At 35.8% G+C, this 24,462-nt stretch overlaps 2 protein-coding genes across 3 annotated transcripts; both read right to left on the bottom strand.

The window, feature by feature from the left end:
- Positions 1 to 517: 517 nt before the first annotated feature.
- LOC141653658 (nucleoside diphosphate kinase 4, chloroplastic) lies at positions 518 to 7,872 on the bottom strand. Of its 2 annotated transcripts, XM_074461486.1 has the most exons (15): positions 7,748 to 7,872; positions 6,713 to 6,938; positions 6,534 to 6,606; positions 6,369 to 6,451; positions 6,217 to 6,280; positions 6,015 to 6,132; positions 5,473 to 5,627; positions 4,847 to 4,894; positions 3,347 to 3,419; positions 2,334 to 2,456; positions 1,691 to 1,728; positions 1,510 to 1,560; positions 1,247 to 1,414; positions 966 to 1,078; positions 518 to 872 (listed from the first exon to the last, which is right to left on the bottom strand). In XM_074461486.1, exons 2-15 carry the CDS (start codon positions 6,904 to 6,906, stop codon positions 749 to 751), a joined length of 1,425 nt encoding a protein of 474 aa, XP_074317587.1. In that variant the 5' UTR covers positions 6,907 to 6,938; positions 7,748 to 7,872; the 3' UTR covers positions 518 to 748. The 2 variants fall into 2 exon arrangements, with proteins under 2 accessions (XP_074317587.1, XP_074317586.1); XM_074461485.1 differs by lacking the exons at positions 4,847 to 4,894; positions 5,473 to 5,627; positions 6,015 to 6,132; ... (3 more) ...; positions 6,713 to 6,938; positions 7,748 to 7,872 and having other exon boundaries at positions 2,334 to 2,459; positions 3,347 to 3,617.
- Positions 7,873 to 11,174: 3,302 nt separating this feature from the next.
- LOC141653655 (uncharacterized) lies at positions 11,175 to 16,746 on the bottom strand. The gene is given in 6 exon segments (XM_074461481.1): positions 11,175 to 11,479; positions 12,534 to 13,214; positions 13,746 to 14,006; positions 15,164 to 15,208; positions 15,210 to 15,323; positions 16,518 to 16,746. Coding segments are annotated over 6 exon segments (1,296 nt in total). The 5' UTR covers positions 16,623 to 16,746; the 3' UTR covers positions 11,175 to 11,389.
- Positions 16,747 to 24,462: the final 7,716 nt, after the last annotated feature.

Raw genomic sequence — 24,462 nt, 5'->3', positions numbered from 1 at the left:
TTTTTATCTTTCTTCCCAAAAGCAAAGATAATGCATTGATTAGGATAGAGCGAATAAAATATTTACGCCAGGTAAATAGGTTGATTTTGAAGTTTTCCGTATAACCACTCTCTGGTATAATGGAGTCTTTCACTAACTTGCGAATGGAAAATATTTAATTTGTGAGGAATGTAACGATTAAGGTTCAGTAATTTAATGGAGATTGTCTGAGTTGTATTAAGGATATTCCTAATCAACAATGTCAGACACTGGGAATACAAACAAGATACATCCTAGAATATCTTTCTACCACATATTTGTTGGATTCTCAGGAGTATGGCTTCCATTTAAGGATGATCATTGAAGACGTCAAGTGTATAAGCGTAAAGTTTCCAGGGCCGAACTGTCAGAAATGTACAGCCCGTTGCACTTGGTTACATAGTACTCCAATCTATCGATGGAAGTGCATGCAATTTTGACCAACTGCAACCTCGGACGTCAAAATTGCAACAAACATGAAATTAAAGATCAGCTGATATACAACCAAAAAATACTTCCTCTCACGAAAAGAAAAATACTCGATTTCTTCAATGTTTATGTCCACTGTTCTCAGCTAGCGAACAAACAGGGGCCAAACTACATTATTGCAGAAGTACAATCCATGAGCCGGAATAATAATAAAGCCATCTCAGAGATGTAAGCAAGGAATATTTTGGTTTATTATTGTCGAAAATTTGTGTATGTCAAAATATCAGTCGCAGTGAAATCTTTAGTTGTTTCCATAGATCCACTTCTCGGCGTTGCTTGTGTAAGTGACCAATTCCTCAGGCTTGAACCACAAGTTAATCTCGTCCTTGGCAGTTTCTGGGCCGTCACTTCCATGGATAATGTTTCTACAGAAGCGGACAAGTACAGTTAAAATAGTACTGTTGAAATAAAACAAGCTAACAAATCTATAACCAATATTTCAAGATGAAATACTATACCTTCCAACCACTACAGCAAGATCTCCTCTGATAGTTCCTGGCTCCGATTTTTGGGGATCGGTGGCTCCTATCAGTTTTCTGCCGTATCTGATCACGCCCTCACCTTCCCAAACCTATGGAAATGAAAAAATGCTCAATAACAAACTACTGGTCTAAAGGTGATGAGGGGTCGGGATGAGAAAATAAGTCCATGTGCGATGCGAGGGCTTTGCTGTGGGTTTTGTTTCGGCCGAAACACAGGATCAAACCCTCAAAAAAAAGAACGAAGGTTGGACACATACCATTGCAACAACAGGGCCAGAGCTCAAGAAATCACAGAGGCCATTGAAGAAAGGTCTCGCACTAAGGTCGTGATAGTGCTTCTGTGCAAATTGCTTTGAAGGGACAACAACCTTGATTGCAACAAGCTTGAAACCTTTACGTTCAAAACGTGCTACAATTTCAGAGATCTGCGCATGTTTAAAAAATGAATTCAGTATTATTGCCAAACGAACGGGATTCCCTTGGTTAGAAATTAAAATGATATAAGGGACCGAAGATATACCAGTCCTCTTTGAACTCCGTCGGGTTTGATGGCAATGAAAGTGCGCTCCATCTACAATAAATATTATGATGAAAAATTAATCTTAGAGTTCCAGGACTTTCACTAGGTTTGATGGCATTAAAATATTGCCAATAACATAGAAGATTTTACGTAGCATAATCGACAAGCATTGGGTCAATACCTCTGCAGCTTGCGCCTCCTGGTCCTGAAGCATGAAAGCTGTATAGGGGAAGAGACCACAAAGCAGATAAGTCAGGCATTGTATTTCATTGATAGCAGCGACAAGCGATAAATTTATAATGAACTTTTATTAAAATTATTGCTATGACTATTGTGAGTTGACCTTTATACCCAATATGATAAGTCATATACTAAATTAATGAGATAACCAGTTCATGTAACACATAAAGGGGGAAGCATGAAGCAACCATTCGAGGACCTCGTTAAAAGACGGGGTATAGTTCTCTGTGCGAGAGGAGAAATTTTCCAAGGCAACACGCTCAAACTAAAGGGAGAGACCAGGCTCCTCTTCATAACGATTAAAAAAAGCGAGCCCTAATACACACAATGCCAAAACACAAGCATGGGACAAGTCCATGCCTGGGTTTTGAAGTCTATTAAGGAAAAATTAATGCAAAACAAGAATCAAGATAGATACACCGACGACGGTCCAATGTTACCAAACATAAATAAAAATAGTTGCCATCTAAAATAGCGTAACTACATAAAGAGAACAGATCAGTACATAAATTTGAAGGTCAGTTATATGCAGACAATTAATTTCACTCACAAGAACTAGTCGCACAAGAGCAAAATGTCCTTACCTGCTACTGGCAAAGCCAAAGCAGATGACAACCATGAAGCAGATGCATTGGCTCTTCCTAGTGACGCCAAGTACTGTGCTTTCCCTCTTAAGGAAACAGCGGCAGTAGCAGCTACCACTCGTCCTTCTACACTTGAGACATACTGACATTAAACTTCCACAAAACAACAATCCCAACACACACAACACATCGGACAACAAAGGTTCTTCATTCATAAATGTCATAATCACATACGGAGTACAACTCAAATAAAAATAATAAACGAAAGGTAAGATAATACAAGAAACGTCACAAATTTCACACGCATACCCAAAGCCTCGACTTTTTACATTTATAGCGTGGAACGAGTTTTATACCAAGCAATCCCCAAGGATTTCCACCACATTATATTAAACTCCCTAAGGAATTGTAAAATCGCATAAACCCAATTAATGTAACAAGATAAAGATCCTTTCTTCAAAAAAAAGATCATTGCGGGATAACCCAACAATCTAATACCCCCTGATCAGTACATTATCGTATTAAACTTCCTGAGATGGTGGAATTGTAAAATCGCATAAACCTGATTAATGTAACAAAACAAAGATCATTTCTAGAAAACTAACCTAACAATCTGATACTCCTGATCAGTACATCCATAATCCACCTATGTAACAAACTCATCACAATTGCTTGATTTACCCACAAAATGTGATACAACCATTGACAATAACAAATTGGCACCCATTTGAGATAAGCATTCAAATTATAAATCAATCATAATCACATTCCCTAACATCATTAGTCATTAAAATCAATCACAAACATAATCAATTATCATCCCATAAACATTTTGTTACATCAGTCAGTATTAACCAAAAACCAAAATTGCAATCATTCTAAAAAAAACAACTTATCTAAGATCAGATAAAAAATGAAGCACATTTTACAATATGATCAAATTAAATAAAAAGACGGGCATATCCGTCTTAAACTTAAAATGAATGGCAAACTGATGGAGAAGAAGAGGGTACCAGGGAGGAAGTGAGAGGTGTTTTTAGAAGAAGAAAGAAGGGATTTAGCAACCCTTGAAGCAGATCTGTAAATCTGAGACCTCATTTTGTGTAGTGTAGATTGAGATTTGAGAGAAATAAAGAATGGAAGAATGGAACAAGGGAGATTTGGTTATCACTACTGTGTGATCTCTACGTATATAATGGCCTACCTATTTATGTACTCCGTACTTTATAGTTAGTTACCAACAAGATGCCTTGCTTGCCTTGATTGGTGCACCTATCCTGTTTTGTAGGAGTACCCAGGATGTTTGGTGAACTTTATGATTGCTTGGATCTACTCACTAACCCGACCCCAACAAATTCGGTCCAAACACAAAAATTGCAATCAAAGTTTAAACCTAAATATTAAATGATTCGACGTAAAATAACTCTGATTGACTTTATTTGAAACTCAACTTGAACTAACTTGTACCGAAATAACCTGTTAATGAAATGTGTAGAATGATCGATCCAAATGAGCCATTTACTAGGTATAATTGCAATCATCAATAGGAGATTCGTGTTTTTCTTAAAACTTGAATGATAAAAATATAATTTTGTGTAACGAATTTGACAAAGCATGCGTTGAATATTGGCAATTTAAAAAAAAAAAAGTTCACTTGTAACCGTCACAAACTTGTGACATCTCACAACTCTTCTCCCACTTGCAATTTCACTTGCTCTCCACTTGCATCTTGTGAGAGGTTACAAGTTTGTGACGAAAAGTGTCCCTCACAAGTGAGAATTTGTGTTAAAAAAAATACTAAAATTATAGCCCTAATATTTTTCGAGCCGTTCACAAGATTTTGCAGAAGTAAATATTCCATCTAATTGTAAATTGGTAGCCAATACAACCCTATTAGTCACGAATTGAGATCATTTGTCCCGCTTTCATGTCCAGTCTTGTATCTTACCATCTTAATCTCATGACACATCACACTTCAAAGTTCAAATAATAAAAATGGTTTAATTTATATCAACACAAAGTGATCTTGTGTTATTCAGCATCTCAGTTTTGCACATGGGACATAAGATAGGATACAAAATGGGAATCGGTATTTGCATTGTATTAGCCACCACACTAACCTGAACTGAACCATGAACCGAATAAGTCCATGACCCGACTGATGGATGGGCTACAATGATTCCAGTTCAACAAGCTTTGAGGTGTATATAGAAAAGTTCACATTATTCAGCATCTCAGTTTTGCACACGTCTGTTCAACAAGTTTCGAACTTTTTACCTCACCTTCCCAACCAGGCACAAATTTGGCATGATTTACAATATACAGCAGTGATAAATAGCAAGTGGATGGGTCACTACCTTATTTACATGGAGCACTTTACAACAATCAAATTAGAAGTTTTTAGGAACCCAAGCCGACAGTTCCATCAACCTTACAAATTATTAAAAAAAAAATATCTATACAGATTTCTGCGGAATGTCTTCACAAATTTCACTAATCGAGTCATTGTTAACAGTTTCAAGCTTGCAATCTTCCCGCAAAGCTCGCAACCAAGAATCAACCTGTATCAAGAATTTATGGTTTCAGAGAAATGAAATAATATACGGAGTAATTAATGAAACAACATTTCATCGTATACTCTACATTTTTGTAAATCAGACAACCTGTTTCCTACATAATAAGGTTATCGGTTTAATACTCTTATGCAGCATTCAAGCAACCACAATCTATTTGGCATACTAGTCTAAATGAGATTTGCCATAGCCCTATCGTCAATGATAGATAATACACAGTATCACAAATTCTCATTTAGGTGGTTTCTATTAAAATCGAATATGTTTTTTTCACAAGTTATACTGATTTTCGCTTTTATAAAATAGTCATACGGCATCTATAATGATTATATTTCTCAGAAGAAAAAAAAACTAGCAAGAAAACACACATAAATTATACAGAAAAAACAGCTGAATAAATGCGTGCCCAAGCACAGCTCCAAGGCCTTGATTTCGTAATCACGAGCGATTTTTGATAATATTAGATAGTTACACATGAATTTACGAGTTGAGACTACTAATTTCGAGAAAGTAATATTATGATTACCTAGTCTACGTTTTAACAGACAGATCATTATTTAACATACCTGTATTTTGGAAACACTAGAACATTCTATCCTGAGTCCATGACGAGTCACAATGTAAAAGCAATGCCAAATGTCTTCATTCTCTCTAATGAAACTTGGTAATTGATCTACTTCAATAACGTCGGAAAGAAGAGTTGAATCCAAAGGACTTAAATCTGCGCAAAAAAACATTGCCTAACCATTAGATTAAGGTGCTTATACAGTGCAAACTCTACTCTGCAAGATTCAAAAACTCACACGCATGCATTTACACTATGAACTTGAATACATCATTCAACCTCATCCACTCAGCTCTCCCAACTCTCAATAAATTAAGTTTTCACTTCCCTTAGTTGATACTTATACAGATACGCAAAAAAGATTCAACGAAACCTCACCTCTCGCTCCCCCTCCCATCCAAATAAGCACAAGAATTAATGCAATTTCAAGCCAAGGAATGACGATTGGCATGGGATGTGGTGAAAGTGTGAAACCTCTTAGTAAATCAGTGTTTGGACTATAGATATAATACTTGTACTTGAGATGTTGATGAGTATAAATACCTGTCGATGAAAGATAAAAGAAAAGACATGGTCCTTGCAAGACAGTGAAACGTGGGATCCAGTCATCAACGTCACAATCATCAATCGGGGGCAGTTCTCCTGGTAATGCAGCCCATCTCTGTAAACATTGGATGTAGAAAAGTTGGTAACCAACATAAAGATTGTGATATTTCAATGAATGCAATATGGAGGGATCCCTTACCGTTCGCATATACAAGTATCCCGAAAGACGAGACCACCTCAAAAGTTCATCAAGATGCTCCGCCCTAAATTAGGTAGGCTCGTGTTACAAGAGATTCAAGGTAGCTGATTGTACATTTATTACAGACATATGAAAAAAAAGGGGAAACATACTGCGCTTTCAAGTGAGCCTCTCTTTCTTCTACATCTTTAAGTTCGGAACGAAGGGATTCTAGTTCTACTGCAGTTAGTTCAACCTGTCAGTTGAAATTAAATTGTCAAATGTACAATGTTAATATCAGGATAGAAGAGAACTAAACCAATCTGGTTGCATCTTACCTTTTCTTCACCGTTGCGTAGTCCTTTCAAACTAAATAACCTCAACATGAATGAAGCAGTTCTAAACTTTTTCCTGGTCAACAAACAAACTATCATAAGCTCGAATACAGAAAATTAGCAAGAAAAAACAATAATCTTTAACGTGTAGCTTCATTATCTTTTCTAACTAAAAAGGGTACCTGTAAGAGATGTTGTGATTCTTTGGTGATGTGATTGAATTTTTTTGAAAGTGAGAAATGGTGCCAGATGTCGATGTATGGGACAAATCCTCACAAGATGGTGAATAATCAGAATCTAAAGGGGAACTGGTTGCAGAAGTTGGACTCTCAAAGTAATCTGGTATGATTTCAATGTACCTAGGACCATCACCCATGAAAGAATTTCCCTTCACCTTCTCCTAATTGACTGCACCATACAACAACATGCCTTAATAACATTACCTCAAAGCCTTACACGATCCCACAAATAGCAGGGTAAAAGAGGTAGGATGTATGCAACCTAAGTACCCAGTGTTAATAACGCATAGACGAGGTTATCACCGGATGAACCAGGATAAAAATTGCGGCGAGAACTATACCAAGTGATTGGTACTTCACAATAAAAAGAACAGTTGTTCGTATTTTTCCATGCCACACAAGGTTAACCCACCAGAAAATCTAAGAACTCCTCCCAACAAGCTAAGCTTTATCAAAATTCAAAAAACCAAACAAAATGGTGAAGTATACAGGTTCCGTTTTAGCTCAATTACGGACCAAGTGCCTAAGATCCCCCACAAGTGATCACAAACTTCCTAATACCCAATTTTGCCAGATAATCCACCTTGGAGAATGAACCCTAATTGATAAATCAAAAGAAACAACCCAAACTCAACCCCCAAGGTTACAACAAATAAAACAACAACATTACCCTAGTGCCTCAATGGTTCCCGCAAATTGCAGCGTAAGCGGGTCGGACGCATCTAACCTTAACTATTATGAAAATTAACCCTAAACCAATAAAGGTAGAAACTTGCACAGCTAATTAATTGAACATTGAACTAAACTCCATCAAACAAAAATACCCAAATCAATTTTGATTCAACAAGCAATATATTAACAAGCTTAGGGAATAATTAAGCACAGTTGATAACATTCTAGCAAATATTTAACAACCCAGATGTTAAATTGATCGTAAAATTAAATTGAAGTAAGATGAATAATAAGATGGTAAAATACCTGAAGTAGAAAGGTTGAAACTTTGTTCAGGGATTTGGAGCTTAACTTGATTAGGGATGTATGAGACAGCGATAATACAAGGTTTTTAATTATTTTCCTTAATAATAACTTAAGAGTTAAGAGTATTAAACTATTAAAGTATTAATATTACCCTTATAAATAAATAAAAAAATAAAAAAATAAAAAAATATTATTATTATGTTGTTGATGTTGTTGTGAAGAAATAAAAGGGTGGTCGATTAATGACACGAAACTACGTCTCAATGTCTCATGAAGTCATGATCATATCATGTCGGTCGGACTTCCGAGATCCAACTGTTCGTTGTTTTTTTTATACCCATATTATAATTTTATTATGTTTCAATATATATCCGGATTTATGCACATGAAATATAAGATGTCTAAAATTTTGTTTTTTTGGACTTTATTTCAGTTTAATTCAGCTTCATTCAGTTATTCTCTTTACAAATTAACTCTTAATTCAATTTAGTTCAGTTCAACTTCACTAAATTCATTTCAATTCAAACAGTTTTAGTCTAAAATAAATTCATTTCAATTCAAACAGTTTTAGTCTAAAATAACAGGGTCTAAGTTAGATTGGATTTTACAAAATCCATCTGCAATATTTTGCATTTGTATTTTAGTTTTGAAATAAAAATATATTTTACAAAAATGAATTTTCAACAAATTTATAAATAAAAAAATTATTGTCAAAATGTCAATACTAGAATCTATGCATAGTCGCATAAATCTCTTTGAATTGAAGTAAATATTTTTATATATTGACATATGTCATAATATCTTAGGTCAAACTTAAATTTCGATAATTTTCCATATCAAAAGTACATAAGAATAAGAAAAAAAAGGTTATATTAAAAATATTCACATTTTACAACATGGTTTTTCAAACGTGCCTTTGTTATAAAAATATTTCTTTTTTTTTCTCTAATAACACGCAGTACTCCATAAGTCCATATAGTTTAGTTATTTACATTATAAACATGGGTCACATTACTCACATATATCTTAAACAACATTAATTACTATATTTTGATTATATTTAAAGTTAATTCATAACTCCAATCTCTTTTATCTCATAATTAAATCTCCCACATTTTCTCAATTTTTTCAAAACTCATATTTTCAAAATACTTTATCTACCACCATCAAAATCCCAAATTTGCTGCCCTTTTTCGACTGAGATTTGGGAGCAGCTTGGTGAGTGTGCTCTCTCCCCCACTTTTTACACACTGTCCTTTTCCGAATGGGTCTCAAAGAATGCTAGCAATAGTATTCCCCTTGCTACTCACGACTGGTCCATGAAATTCGCTTTGACTTGTTGGTGGATTTGGCGTTGGCGCAATAATGTCTCATTTGGCCGTGCAAATGAAAACCCAACTGACCCGCTCAGTTTTTTGCGAGGACAATTCGAATGCACAAGGAAAGCTCTCGATCCGTTTTCCTTATTCATACCCATTCCAGGTACGGTTCATGAAGAGCGCTTCATCAGATGGTCTCCCCCTCCACACGATTGGCTTTTGCTTAATACGGATGGGGCATCCAAAGGAAACCCGGGACCGGCTGGAAGTGGAGGTATCCTAAGAGATGAGGCGGGTAACTTTGTTAAGGCCTTTCATGTTTCTTGTGGCATCTGTAATTCCATGAGGGCGGAGATGAAAGCTTTGGTTATAGGGTTGGAACTTGCGAGATCGCTACGGGTACGTAAGTTGTTGGTTCATATGGATAACTCACAGTGCGTGAGTTTTATCCAAGAAGAGCAGCTCCTCAGCAACAGTCTTCGACCACTAGTCCAAAGATGCATCGAACTCACTAAGCTAGAAGGATGGACCGTTAAGATCGACCACGTGTTTCGCGAAGCTAACAGAGCAGCAGATTGGCTTGCAAACGCCGGGGTTAACTCGAGCATTTCCGTGACTTACCTCGATGCCCCTCCTGATGGCTTGCGTACTATTATTCGAGAAGATGTACTCGGGGTAGCTATTCCCCGAATAGTTCGTGTTTAAGTTTGTTTTGTAGCTGGGGCTTGGCCCCTCTTATGCACCAAAAAAAAAATCCCAAATTTGCAAAATATCATTATCGTCATTCTTGCCAAAACTGTGATTTTTTAATTGAAGTGAATAACCATTGATATATAATTATTATTGCTAAAAAGTCATTTAGTTTAGCAAAAATGAGATTTTGATGGGAATATCAGAAAAAAAATTCTAGAAAGGTAAAAGGTTTGGAAAAAAAATAAAAAATATAGATTTTGAAAATGAAGTATAAATAGAGTGAGAGTTATGAAGTAATTTTAATCCTCTAAATGTGGTGAATTATCAGTAAATAGATTATACAACCAGTTGTATTGGTTGTATAGAAAAGAATCCGAGCTTTAGAATTATTTAGTTGAGCTTAGACCTATAGATTATGAGCTCTGTTTAAAAGAATCTGAGCTTCATTATAAAAATATTAAACTTTAAAAATTATAATAAAACTCAAAAATAATATATAGGAGCTCAATTAAATTTTAATTTTTGACATCAAAAAATTAAAATATAAATAAAAAATTATAAAAGCTGGACAAAAATACACATAAGCTCTGCAAGATTGATTATCGTTGTACAATGCTCTTGTACAACCAGTTGTATAATAGTATTTGTTGTATAATTCAAAATCTCATGAGATATTGTTGTAATTCTTTTCTTAAATGACTCATTAACACGTGCCCATTAGGGCAAGAAAGACAAGAAAATTTCCGGGTAACCAAAGGAGGAAATAAAATCAAACAGCCTGGCTGCCCCTTTCTAATAGAAGGTAAAGCCGGCTTTTGGCTTTTAGAGAATCTTTCTTCTTCAATTATGCACTGTTTTAAAATTCTTCCTCACGACACATTTCGGGTCCAAATGAATGGGCACATGATAGAAAAACCCTAAATGAATAAGCACTTACGAATCATAAGCTTAAGTTTACCGAACAATTGAGAAAAGATGGCAAGAGTCCATCAAAATCATATTCAGTAGGTGGGAGGCGCAACTCTATACAATGCCATTACCTATCTCATCTCAATATCTCATCATTCTAATTCTTCACAAATACTTACTTGCTCGTTTCATGTTATATGAGATCAGATGGACACCACAATTTAGGAAGCGTGGCCCGTGGGTGAGAGAGATCTGTATCCCAACTCATTCTATTCAGAGATAAAATCCTCCCAAAATGGGAGAAAAATAATACTCTCCAGTAATTATGCTAACATAACAGGCCATGGCTTCTGCATATTGTCACCTCAAACTATCCGAGGTTTTCTACTTCAAAAAATCATAGTTTCATAGAAACAAACCAACAATGGTTTCACACATTCAGACTTGATGCCCTTGAATACTTGGCTAAAAAAGCATTCGAGAAAGCCACGCCAAACCAAACACTAAAGGCAAAAGATGAAGTGGACAAGACTACAGAAAGTTTGTTTTAAGATCCAAATAGTTCAACAAATACCATTATACAAACATTTCTACGCATCAAGGGACCGGAAAATTCTAGCAACAGTCGCAGCAGAATTGTTCACAAATTAGATGAATCGAGACCATCTAATAAAAGGAGACGTTTAACTTAAAAAGTTGATACACAGATCTACGATAATGCTCATATTTGGCGGCGGCGTTTGTTTTTGAGATTTTCAAAGAGCTGATAGACATCAGCAGGCGTAACAGCCTCTGAATTGTCACGACTTGCCTGAAAAAGGTACAATGTCAAGGTCAACATAACTTGAATCTTAGTAATGACATCTTTGTATAAATAAACAATAAAAGAGAATGGACAACAACAACAACATTACTCCAGTGCCTCAATAGGTCCCACTTGTGCACTAAGTAAGCGGAAGTAAAAGATACGAACTTGTGCCCCCTGTTCTCAAAGACCCACAAAGGTAGGGATGTTACTCGGCATGGGTGGGGGAGGATGTAGGCTCCCTCGCGATTGCACCCACCAAGCAGAACTTAGGGCATTAGCAATAGATGTTTGTCAAAGGGTTTGTAGAATGATGTGTCAATTATTTTAGAGGTTTGTCTACAAACCCTCTATTGTTGGACATGGGTGTTGAGGTTCATGGATGAGAGGGGTTACAATATAGTATACAGGTTTGTGGAGAGAAAATGTGAGAGAAGAAATGGTATAGTGGGCCATATTATGAAGGTTTATCTATTGTTGGTATGAGGTTTGTAAATAAATGAGTTATATATTATCTTATGTGGCATGAGAACAAACCTATTGAAGGTTCATCTATTGCTAATGCCCTTACTCTCATATCCGCCCTACCTCTAGTAAAAGGTAGAAGTTTTCAAACCGGTACCCTCTCCCGGAGGGTTGAGCTGACCCTTTCAGCCTCTCCGTTTACCCACAAGTCCACAACCCATCTATATAATAACTTCATAAGATCATCATTATTAGTGAAAATTGGTTTACTCAATGTAGCTTTCCTAGTGGTTTTAATTTGGCTTCATACTTGGAATTTAAATTTTAATTAATTTTCGACAAGAAAAAAAAAAACATATTTATAGAGGAATAATATTCGTATTAATTTGTAAATAGTAGACAGGTGCAAGAAAGAAACAAACACGATATTAAATCTATCCCCATCCCACCACCTGCCAAAACTCTACCCGTGCCAGCTCCAACTAGGCCGGGTGTGGTGCAGTACCTTCTTATACCCGCCTTGTTGACATCCCCACACAAAGGTCATTTCCCTGTGAGTCTGTGACCCATAATGAAAAGAGGAACATGAACATACCAAGAAATTTCCTATCTCACTTTGCATGTCCGCAATACCACTCATTATCTCCACTTTTTCAACGTGACCAAGGTTATTGAACATATTAACTGAGTTTTGCTCCTGTTGCTGCAACCTTTCTTCCCTTCTCTTCTTTGCTTGATCCTCATACTCTGCAATTGAATCATCCTTGTCAAGCAGGAAACTGACACTTTTCTGCTTGTAGAAATTCGAACATTTATCACATCGGCATAGGAGGTATCTCCAGTCCTTATTCAGGAACATAGTCTTATTATTGTTCAGAACTCGGGTCGCATCCCCAAGATCAATACCAAGCTGGCAGGCTGTACCCGAACTGCTATCATGGCTGCAGTTTTTCAGGCTCAAATCTTTTCTAGAAATTTCTGAAGAAACCAATACTTCAGTACTAGGGATATTTCCTGACAGAATGTTAGCAGCAATGCCATAAGGCTCCGGAGGGTCGGAACTCGCAACCTCATTCTTGCCAGGACTAGCACAACCTGAAGAAGCTTCATCAACCATCTCTTTCCCTTTCCCTTTCTCATCATTTGTTTCCACATCAAGCTTCTTAGGTGCCACAAAGATGCTCTGGGGATAAAGGGTCAAGAAAGAACAGGCCGCTGAGCAGCCCTGGCATATAAGATCCTCATACAGAGCTTGTCCTTCCTCGTCTATTGGAATCTGAATTACAGAGTTAAACTCAGTCGTTACTAACTATTAGTTTCATACAAAAATCAAGCCAACTTGATGAACTACAATGTAGGATGTCAATATCAGGTTTAGTAAGGTAGCGTAAACAAGTACAAAGGAGGATCAAAAACATAACTGTTAAACTTAATTGTGAAACAGCACAATAGATATTATTTTAAGATAAAACATAATTTAAAATAAAGGAGGTTGCACTAATATACAACCCACTAAGAGCTGTTTGGTTAGCGGAAATTTGATAGGGCTTGGAGCATTGTTACATACTTCAAGAAGAAAATATCAATGTAATATGCTGCCCAAATTTAGCCCACTTTTACACTAAAGTATAGAGGTTTAAACCCTTAAGCTGCTGAGTTACCGGTTAAGATATACAACGAATTAATTCACAATCATGACCACCCTTGTCAGATCAAGGGTGACAATAAGATTCAACGTTCTAAACCAAATGAACTCCAAGAAGCACAAGGCCAGCGAAACAAACAAAGAGTAGAAAAAGAAACCAACCGTTTCAGAGGACTCCAGACCAAGGTGTTCCCGGTGAAACCAATCCTCACATATGCAACACTGTACCATCTCCTCCTCATCTTCAACATCTGGATCAGGATATGGTCGATCACAGGTACAGTATGTACCTTTAAAATTATGATTGTATGAGTTATCCACATTTTCCAAGTCTTTACTTGCCTGAAGCTTGCAGATGAAGTTACCAAACTTGGAATTTCCACAATCACACCTAAAGTTCCTCTTTGTCCAGAGCTCCAATATCTAAAAAACAAATGAAAAGAAATGATATTTTTGCTACACCTAAAGTTCCTCTTTGTCCAGAGCTCTAATTTCTCTTATGTCATCCTTTGTCCAGAGCTCTAATTTCTCTTATGGCATCCTCATCCACACCAAGCTTATAAATAGCGGGAATATTAACAATATAAGAGCACATGCGAGGTCCAGTGTCCAGCCAATGATTTTGAAGAAGCAAAGGGATGAAATTACACTCAGGGAAACACAGAATCAGTTACCGGTATCTAGTTTTCTAGTTCTAAAGGCACGCCAATTTCCCTATAGATCCACAATATCAATTTTACAAACCCTCAATTATGAACATAAATGCAAGAAAATAATTAGTACGGCATGAAAAGTCCCTTGAAGAGGCAGAACTGAACAATCAAGCAAAATGACAACATTACACAGTGAAATAAAGATGACATTCAAAGATAGCATTTCAAACAAACAGAAAAGCTGGATACAATTGGGTAGAGAAATCTCCAAACATTTGTTTCCAATTGCTTCAAGATGTTGGTTGCTTGAACTCAGTAAAATCAATCATTTGTCACAAACATAAGAGAAGAATTCCTTAGACACAAAAATTTTATTTATTTGCTGACATGAAAAGTGATTTGAAAAACCAATGAGGTAAAAAGATGAAAAGGAAACAACAAAAGTGACAACTTTGAATAAAACAAGAGGGACATACAATTAGGGAAAACCTTTTTGAAAGGGGGTTAATATAAATTGAAACGAAAAATCTAGTGTAAGAGAATAAAGTGATACATACAATATGAACTCAAAAGGCTAGAGCTTGGTATTTGACCACCTTATATAGTCTTTTTTGACAGCATAAAAATTACCTTCTTTGGCCTATTTTAGAAATCATCGCACTTCAATAAGCAAATTTACATTGCTTGGTATCCTAAAAGTAAGATTATTTTCTAAAGCTTACTAATAAGCTTACATTTGACGCTTACCGATAATGGATGTAAATTGGATGGTATTCACTATCAAGATAACCTTACAATAATGCTTAACTTCATTTTAAAGATTCTAGAATCAAGGCAATTTTACAAGTCACAAAACGGATATTCAGATGGCTGGATTATACTCAAACGGCAACAATTTCTCCCTTTCCACAAAGGTTATTAAGTTACCTCATGTCCTTCATGGCACGACAGGGTGCAAGCGGTCAGATCCCAAAGCATTTCCTTCGGGGGTGCACGTCAAACAAGAGAATAATGCCTGCCTTTTCATATAACCTTTTTCATACGTGCACATGTCTCCATAGTCACCTCCTAACACCATCTCAGCTTCCTATGGTGCAAGGTAAAGACCAGGATGTTAGACATGTGATATTGTGATATATCAATGATGAAACACCGAAACACGTATACAGAAATGTGATATATCAATGCCATGACAGACAAAAACACACAAAAAAAACACATCGGAGAGCACATGCACCTAAATGTAACCAACAATTTGCCATAACAAAAGAAAGTTTAACCAGAGTAAGAACCAAAGTCACTTTTTGTCGACTAGTTCAAAATAGCCCAACAATTGAAGATATCATGCAAGAAATGCAACCAACCAGACACAATCAATCAACTTGATGGATTAAAAAAGGAATACATTAGAAGCTTCACACAACAATGGAAAGGTTAACACTTGCGTAGATTCTTCGGAACTAATCAAAGAGATAAATACTTGAAAACTATCATGCACAACTTCTGAATCTGGATTAATTTTCATTCTAATCGCACGAAGTCAATGTCCAAAGCTTTCTAATTAGAATGTTCCCACAATTCACAAATGAATCACAATTAAGCATATACTTCCACTTTTCTATTTGATTGAATACGTTTTTCAAAATCCTCGTCACGTATTTTGAAAAATGTATACAACATTACAACCCAATAGAACTGGAAGTGTATTTTTAATCACATCACTCAAGGGGCGAAAAACTACAAACCAAGCATCATTAGCTAAAATATATGAACATATCATTCCAATTAAACTGAAAACTCCACACACAAACATATTTTGAAAGACGTATGCAATCAAATGGAAGAGAACGAATATTTTAATCACACCACTCGAAGGACGAAAAATCACAAACCTAGCTTCATTTACTAATATTTTCCAGCATACCATTACAATTCAACTGAAAACTCCACACACTAACAACTGAAAAGGCAAAAATATCGACTGAAATTCCAACCGCGCATCAGGAAAGTATTTAAAAAAAACGTATACAATCAAATGGAACACGAAGTATATTTTCAACAACAGATCACTAAAGAACCTAATGTAACCAAACTAATCGAAACCCGAAACAGCGAAAATGAACAAATGAATTTCAACAACAGATCACTAAAGAACACCGAATTCACAACAAAAATAAACACAAAAGCACAACTAAAATACGATCTAATGAAACCCTAGAAACAATTATTATCCAAAAATTATACGAAACCGAAACAAATAGAGAGAGAGAAGTATGTTTACAAGCTCGCGATCTTCAATGCCTTGAAGATACTCATCAATGGTGTAAGTAGGCTTCTTCTCATCTTCGAATACATCGTCTCCGGTTTTTTCCGATGCAGGTGACATAATTTCAGAGGAAAATTAAATAGAGTTGGATGGAATTATGAAATGCGATGAACTTATGAAACCCTAATTGTGAAATTTTGCATTGGGTGTGATAGAGTGAAGAGTGAGTGATACGGAAATTGGAACCAATTTGGGGATTTAGGGTTTTAAATTAGGGGAAAATAAGTTCATAAAAAACGAGGGATGATTTTGAGATTTCCCGCCACATTTCACAGATATGTGTGGAGTAGAGGCAGCATTGACACAATCCAAAAATAGGACACGAATCTGACATGAAGTTAGCGGTTTAGGGTCAAGACATTGTGACCCATTTAAGTAATTGGGTCGACACGGACACGACACGAAAATTAAATGGGTCGGATTAGGGATAAGCTCTTTAGACATGAACCCGACAAGAATAACCCATTTATGTAAAACTGTCAAAACATATTTGGTTGAGTCAATAATTCAACAAAAGAACTTAAAAATAAGCATTTCCATTCACCATTTTTTTTTTTTGGGACGATAGGGTTATAAAGCGTAGTTTATCTTATTAGTTTGTTGGGTTACATGGGTTACGTGGGTTAAAAATGACCTGCTTAAAGATAAATGGGTTAAATAGGTCGGGTTGGGTTTTAGAAAAATTAAATGGGTTGGGTTAGGGTTGACACAAATGACCCGTTTATGTAACTGGGTCAGGTTAGGGTTGGGGTAGTGGTGATCCGTTTGAAGTTGACACGAACACGACACAACCTAATCTATTTGTCAGGTCTAGTGTGGAGTGGACTTGTAGAAGTAATTATAAAGTTACAATGCATGAAATTTTGATTCGATTGAATCATCGATTATGTAATTTATTAATGATTGTTTTTGAATTGCGGTGTTTTAATTCGATAAAAAAATTTGATTTAATTTTACTTAAACTTATATGTTTGTAGTTTGAGTTAAACTAAATTAATTTAATTAGCTTATTTTCTGAATTTATAAATAAGAAAATCAAGATTTAATTACGTAAATAAATATGTGGGTAGGGTAGTGTTTTGACTTTAGATATCAACTAGTATCGGTGCCCGGCTTCGCTCGGGATACCTCTACTTACCATTAAATTTTTTTTCATTAAATAAAATTACTTAAAGTTACGATGAATTTATCATTAATATATTTTTTATAACATATCCTAAAATTACGAGGAAATAAATTTTGAGACAAATTACTACTCCCGCTATTAATATTTTACTCTTATTAATGAAACAATAGTAATAACATTTCACTACTTGCCCGTAATCATTGTTACTTTCACTACTCCCGCCGTAATTATTGTTACTGTCACTATTGCCGCATTAATATTGATAATTTCACTACTCCCGCCGTAATTATTGTTACTTTCACTATTGCCGCATTAATATTGATTATTTCACCACTCCCGTTGTTGTTTCTACCACTCTCACTAATCTCGTTGATAATATTATTACTTTTACTATTCAAATGAGTGATTACTATCATATAACTATATCCGATGTTACTACAATTCTTTTCTTTACTGACGAAATTACTTTCACTACTTAGGCATGCAATTTTAAGAGGATTATATATTTATATAAATATGTTACATATATGCATTAAATCAAATCGAAAGAATTATGCAATATTATATACTAGCTTAGGACCCGTACAAAGTTACACGGACATGTATAAATAATATATATAATTACCTTTTAGAAATTTATATTGATACCATTTTATTATATTAGTTTGTAAGTATAACTATAATAAACAATCAATATTATAACATGGGAATTTTGTACTAAAAAATTAATCTCCGTGTTTTAGCATATTGGTGATTTTAAATAGGATCCAATTCTACATATCGTATATATAAGTATTGAAATGTTCATTATTTATAAATATAATTAAAAGCCTCATCTAAAATGGCTATTAAACGCCAAGCGGACAAATCCAAATAGGAACGAAAAAAGCCACCTAAGACTTCTACCTTCCACGTTTTGTCCACGTCAAATGCCATCTTTAGTTTCCTGCCTCTTAAGGTAAGCTAGCATAATTAATTGAATAACCGACTTTCTACAGCTACCCAAACATTAAACCTTTGTTCCTTCATCTTCCTCATCAGTTCAGACGGTTTACTCCATTGAAAGCTCTTATTTACTGCATACTATTTATAATGATTCGGTTATGAAACTCATCAGAGCCCACAGTGATTATATTTTATAAAACAGTACAAAAAACCACTCTTAATCTTAACCCTCTTCGTATACCTGTGTCCGTAACCGAAATAGCCATTATTGACCATCGAATTACAGCATTATCCCCCAAATTTCTTCTATTCTATATTAAAATTCATTCATATTCATCTCCGTTTTGAAGTTTAAATCAAAAAACGCGTCTATTACTTCGAAACCATCAACGTCTTAGCACGTTTTCAGACGGAACCGCAATGGAACAACAAACAAATTTTGGGCTGAATTAGGATCTGTGATTGTCGGCAGCTTTGTATGCCCCTCTGTTGTTTTTCGAATCTGTCACGGGAACGGGTTACTACTCTTACAAATTGTGAATTTGGTACATATTATATCCCACAGGTAAGTTCATCCACCAGTTGCAACACAAGAACTGTGATCTGTTTCATATATGTATACAATTTCACGAACTTCATTCCTGCTGCCTACTGATTGCTCTCTCTTTTTTATTGTAACTCGCTTTAATTTGTTGTCGTGCCTCAAATTTCAGACAGTTCGAATACCGTTGGATTGGGTTTCCGGAAAAAAAACCAAAGATACCGCTATTCTGTTGTTTCCACATATTTTCTGTTTTATAGTCTTTTTTTAAGGTTCAATTGTACCGGTTTTTCCTTCCAAAATTGCAGCGGGTTAGTACACTTATATGCGTTTTCTGCAGCATACATATGATGAATTACCCGAACATTTGAGAGGGCAAAATTTATCCGCAAATCCAGTTTATGAACAAATGCAGACAAAATCGGCCTGACAAAAATTGTAGCTTATAATTCCGACTTTCGTTGGATTTGGATTCCGGGAGGAAAATTAAGGTACCCCTATTCTGACGTTGACACATATATGATTATCTTGACAGATAGCTTGTGTGAACATTTGGTGATTTTTATGCCCCATTATATCTTGCCTGTTGGTATAGCTATTCGTCTTTTCCTCTGATCATGCTTGACTGCTGGAGCACTTAGACAGTTTTCTGTTTCCGCAGCTCCTCCTACCCTGACTTCTTATCTAACTGCCAACCAGAACCTACCCTTCTACTTCCAAAAATCAAATTAGACATAATATATCACATGAATATGAATCCATGATTTTATGTACTGCAATTAAATTGTTGAATTGTTGGGATTTGGGAACGGGATCATGGGATGACCGGAATCCGGATGCTATATAAAATTATAAAGTTGCAGCCTTCATTGATAATTGGTGACTTAAACACTTGTAGCTTTCATTCATTTATTCAATTTATTCTATTATGAATTGGTAATTGGTTGTAGTTCATTATTGATTGTTTAGGGTATAGGATTAGATAACTGAGATTTTCAACATGCGCTTTTGGACGAGTAGTTTTAAGAGGAGGAATGGCGATTGGTCACACTAATACACTAATACGACAAAACTACACTAATACTAAATGAACCGCAAATGGTCGGTAGTACAAAAGAGGATCGAGAGGAAGGGTTTCTCCCGCACTCGATGTCGAATCGCAGGCGGTGGTTTGAAAAATTGAATACTCTATTACCGTCTTAGATATCAGTAGTGGATTCTTCATTTGTTTTATACAACTTTACATATTTAATTCGTATTTAATTGTATTCTGTTATTTCCACATATTTTCTGTTGTGTAGTCGTTTTTATAGCTGCAATAGTGCCGGATTCCTCTTTCAAACTCCCCACGTGTTTGTACTTGGCCTTCCTTTGTTTCGTCTATGATATTGACATGTAAACTGCTTTTTATAATTTTAGTTGCATAATTTTATAATGAGTTTGCTGCTGCATACAACACATGAATTACATGCACATTAGATCATTTAATGTCATTGCATCTCAATGACCTGTTACAGGTAAATATCAAACAGAACAGTAGTTGTATTCCACATGATTCAGAAATACCCCTGCCCTTTACTGTTTGGTTGATTTCAGGGATACCTTCCAAATACTGTGCAAGGTCAGGTTTTGGTTGGAAAGTTACTTCTTTACCTGATTTTTTAAAGATAAAAATCATTACTACTATTTTTAATCGGTTAAGTTAGGCAAGTGGATCAATTGGATCGCACGTATTGTTTTTTCTATGTATTCTGCAGCATAGCAAATAAGTTATGAGTTCTATTTTTAGGTTGAAAGTTACATCCTAAATCTTATACGATTATAAGAATGTTAAGTATCTATGCAACAGATGGGAGTAAATGAGAATCATCAATTTATCCGTCTCTAATTTTTCAGGAAGAATTGCAATGGAACAAACGTACCGTAAAAGAGGCCGTCCACGAAAACCAACGTCTGGAAACGTTTCTGGTCCAATCATCCCTGGCGTGCTACCCCCGGCTGCTGCAATGTGCGACCCTGTTCCAAGTACGGCTTTCTTACAACTTTATTAATTTGTCATATATTATGTACCAGTCAGTTAACCAAGTTAACCAGCCTAACCTGGTAACACAAATTTTGATCGGCAGCTGCCTCAACCGACCACATGAACACCGAACCAAGAGACCCCCCGGAAACCAATAACTCCGGGAACTCCTCCCACCTCCCACCCTTGAGGCAAACCGTCATGAAACCGTATACACCAAACCAAACCCAACCCACCAAAACAACAACTAAAAAATCGGAACATATCATATTCATATATAAATTAAACCATCGGCAGGAAGAGAAAAAAAAAATTAAAAACAAACGTGTATAGTTCCCATATAAAAACACAATAAAAAAGGAAAACGATAAACCATGACAAAAACCCAAAAAAATAACATAACCTCAAGAACAAACAAACTAAAATACGGTTAAAAAACAACCCAAACAAATAAATACAAACACAGAATACTTAAAAAAAAAACCCGTGATTTCCACGGGCGCCAAAACTAGTTACAATATTAAAAATCGAGAAAATAGTAAAATAAAAGGTACAATTTAGATTTAAGTCAAACTGTCAAATAATGCTACTCATGATTACTCACTACAATTTTAAAAGTTATATGTAATTTTTTTCCCACTAATAGATAGGTACATGAGCATAAACTTGGTGGTATTACTCATCAAATGTTTCTTCGCCTTTACCTGATTAAGAGGTTAACTTTACAATAGATTACTACTTAATAAAAGACAAATTTTGATAAACTAAATTTAAAAAAAAAAAAAATTGTCAAATAATTCAACATTTCAAACTGACTTTGATGAACTGGAGGTATTGTGGTACTATTTTTCAATTGAAATTACAAAAATAAGTCGATTTTGGAAAATATGAAATTGTTCCCTTATTTTAAAGTTTGACTCTCTCCGTTCAAGTTAGTGACAATGAAAATATGAAACCGAATGGTACATGAGCATAAATTGTATGGTACATAAGCAAAAAATGACGGTGCTATAAAAATGATTGTTGCATAATTTTTTTATGCCCCATACATGATTTGATTCATGATGAAAAACAAAAATTATATGTATTTAGACAATATTTTTATTTTCTCAAAAGAATAAAAAAATATTTTTATTTCGGAAAAAAATATTAAAATAAGATTAAAGTGTTTCACTGTTAAATGTAAACAAATTTAAGTAATGACAATTATCAAAGTATTATGTGAAAAAAATAGGGTTAAGAGATAAGGTTTAAGAGATAAGGTTTTTTTTGGGCCAATTTAATTTATCTTATATTCCTCTAAATTTGGTACTTGTAGTTGGAGGGAAAAAAACCTTGGATGGTTTCTGTTTTATTATTTAGTATAGATTATGGAATCTAACTTGAATTATTTATAACCTACTTATTATATTTTTATATGTTAAATAATTTACATCTCTATACATCTAATAAACTATAAAGTTTAATAAAATTGCATAGATTTTAAATTAATATATAATTTTATGATGATAATAATTAATACCATAAGTGTGCAAGTTTATACTAATTAATTAATTTTTTAAGGAAATTGACCATCTTCTAGTCTTCTATAAATATTTAGGAAAATTACCAGGCATTTTCTTTCTTTTAGTCTCCTTGAAATTGACCATCTTAATTAATTTTATTTTAAGTAAATTGACCATTTTAATTAATTATTCTATTTTAAGGAAATTGACCATAATTAGGAAAATTACCAAGTTTCTATATAATTTAATTTTAACCCAAACTATATAATATTTGCATCGACATCCCTTAATCGGGTCTATCACACGGTTTTATTGATTTAAAACTATATAGTATAATTAATTTGTATAACTTTCTTTAATTACATTAAAGTCCCTTGGTTTCTGAATTTAATATACTCGTATAGTACTAGTTTTAAACCCGTGAAATTCACGGGTCTGTTTTAAAATTTTGAAAATCAAAATTGATGGGGCATATTCTGCACCGCTGACTAAGTCAACATATTGAGCAAGGTCAAGGGCATCCACAGCAAAGTCAACAACTTAGACAGCCTAGCCGATGAAGCCCATCGGCCTGTCACCCAGGTCTTGGCCAGACAACTAGCCAGCCGGAACACACATCCGCGTACTCATATCCAAGACCCTCGGCGAGCCTACCATAGGTCCATCGGCCGAGGGTACAACGGTCTTTCCACCTAATGAGCCACTTGGCCACTTGGCCACTACGTGACAAAAGGTGAATGCCTATAAATACTCCTCAACCTTCATTGAGGAAAGGATCCACAAATTGACCTAATAACCACTATTCATCTGGTAATATCTTCCTTATCTCTCTACAATACACTCTTAGCCAAGTTACAACAACTTCTCTCTAAGTTTACTGACTTGAGCGTCGGAGTGAGTACGCTCGGCCAAAGCCGAGCCCTCAGTTTGTTCATCGTTTCAGGAGACCGCAAGGAGGATTCAAGCAAGGACATCATTCTACTAGCTACGAGTGGTAACAAATATCTGCTCTGGAATTACGCCCGGAACAATTGGCGCCGTCTGTGGGGAATAGACACTAGAAGCTAGTCACATTCATTCCCAAACAACAAAAACAAAAACACAAGAAAAAACCCACCCCAAGAGCTAAGAAGATGTCGAAACAACAAGAGATAGTCGCAACTGACGAAGCCACTTTCTACCAAGATGATACATTTCACCATTCTGGAGTAGTACAACCCTCCACCGGCGGAGTAGTCCAACCGGAATTCGGAATGCCGATAATACCGGACACACCGCCGCCCGCCAACCAGGTCACCATCATGGGACAGGTGGTTGACGTAGCAAAAACCGAAGACACTCCTGGACCTAATTGCGAGTACACCACTCACACAGCACGCCGACACGAGCAAAATGAAGCCGTCCGGAGACCAGGGGCCCCGAACGTGACTCCACGAAACTTGAACGAGCACCGGGAGACGCACCCTATCAAGACGCCGGAGGAGCCCAAAGTGGTCGTGGTAAACATAAGTCCTTCTCGCACTCGGGAAAGGACAGCGTCGCCGCAACACCGACGAGGCACACCCCGGGGGAACCAGCGAAGCCCGACTCAGGAGAGTCGGAGAAGAAGCCCAAGTCGGAGAAGGAGTCCTTCCCGCTACGAGGAGAGAAGCCGGACTAGGAATGCGAGGAGTCGGTCGCCGCGTGTCATTCGACACGTGGTCAAACAGCCCCTCAGTGACTATGTCCTAGACACCGCCGTGCCACCCAAGCTGAAGTTG

This window comes from Silene latifolia, chromosome 4, assembly GCF_048544455.1.
Source record: "Silene latifolia isolate original U9 population chromosome 4, ASM4854445v1, whole genome shotgun sequence".
Lineage (NCBI taxonomy): Eukaryota > Viridiplantae > Streptophyta > Magnoliopsida > Caryophyllales > Caryophyllaceae > Silene > Silene latifolia.
The sequence above is the reverse complement of the archived record's forward strand: the minus strand, read 5'-3'. Positions and strand labels throughout refer to the sequence as shown.

Excerpts from the sequence above, each read along its gene's own strand:
- LOC141653658 (XM_074461486.1), bottom strand. The coding sequence starts at position 6,906 with ATGGGTGATGGTCCTAGGTACATTGAAATCATACCAGATTACTTTGAG. Across the intron at positions 4,895-5,472 it reads CTAGTGTTTCCAAAATACAG|GTTGATTCTTGGTTGCGAGC; the intron begins GTATGTTAAATA and ends TTCTTGATACAG. Across the intron at positions 1,561-1,690 it reads AGGAGGCGCAAGCTGCAGAG|ATGGAGCGCACTTTCATTGC; the intron begins GTATTGACCCAA and ends TATTTATTGTAG.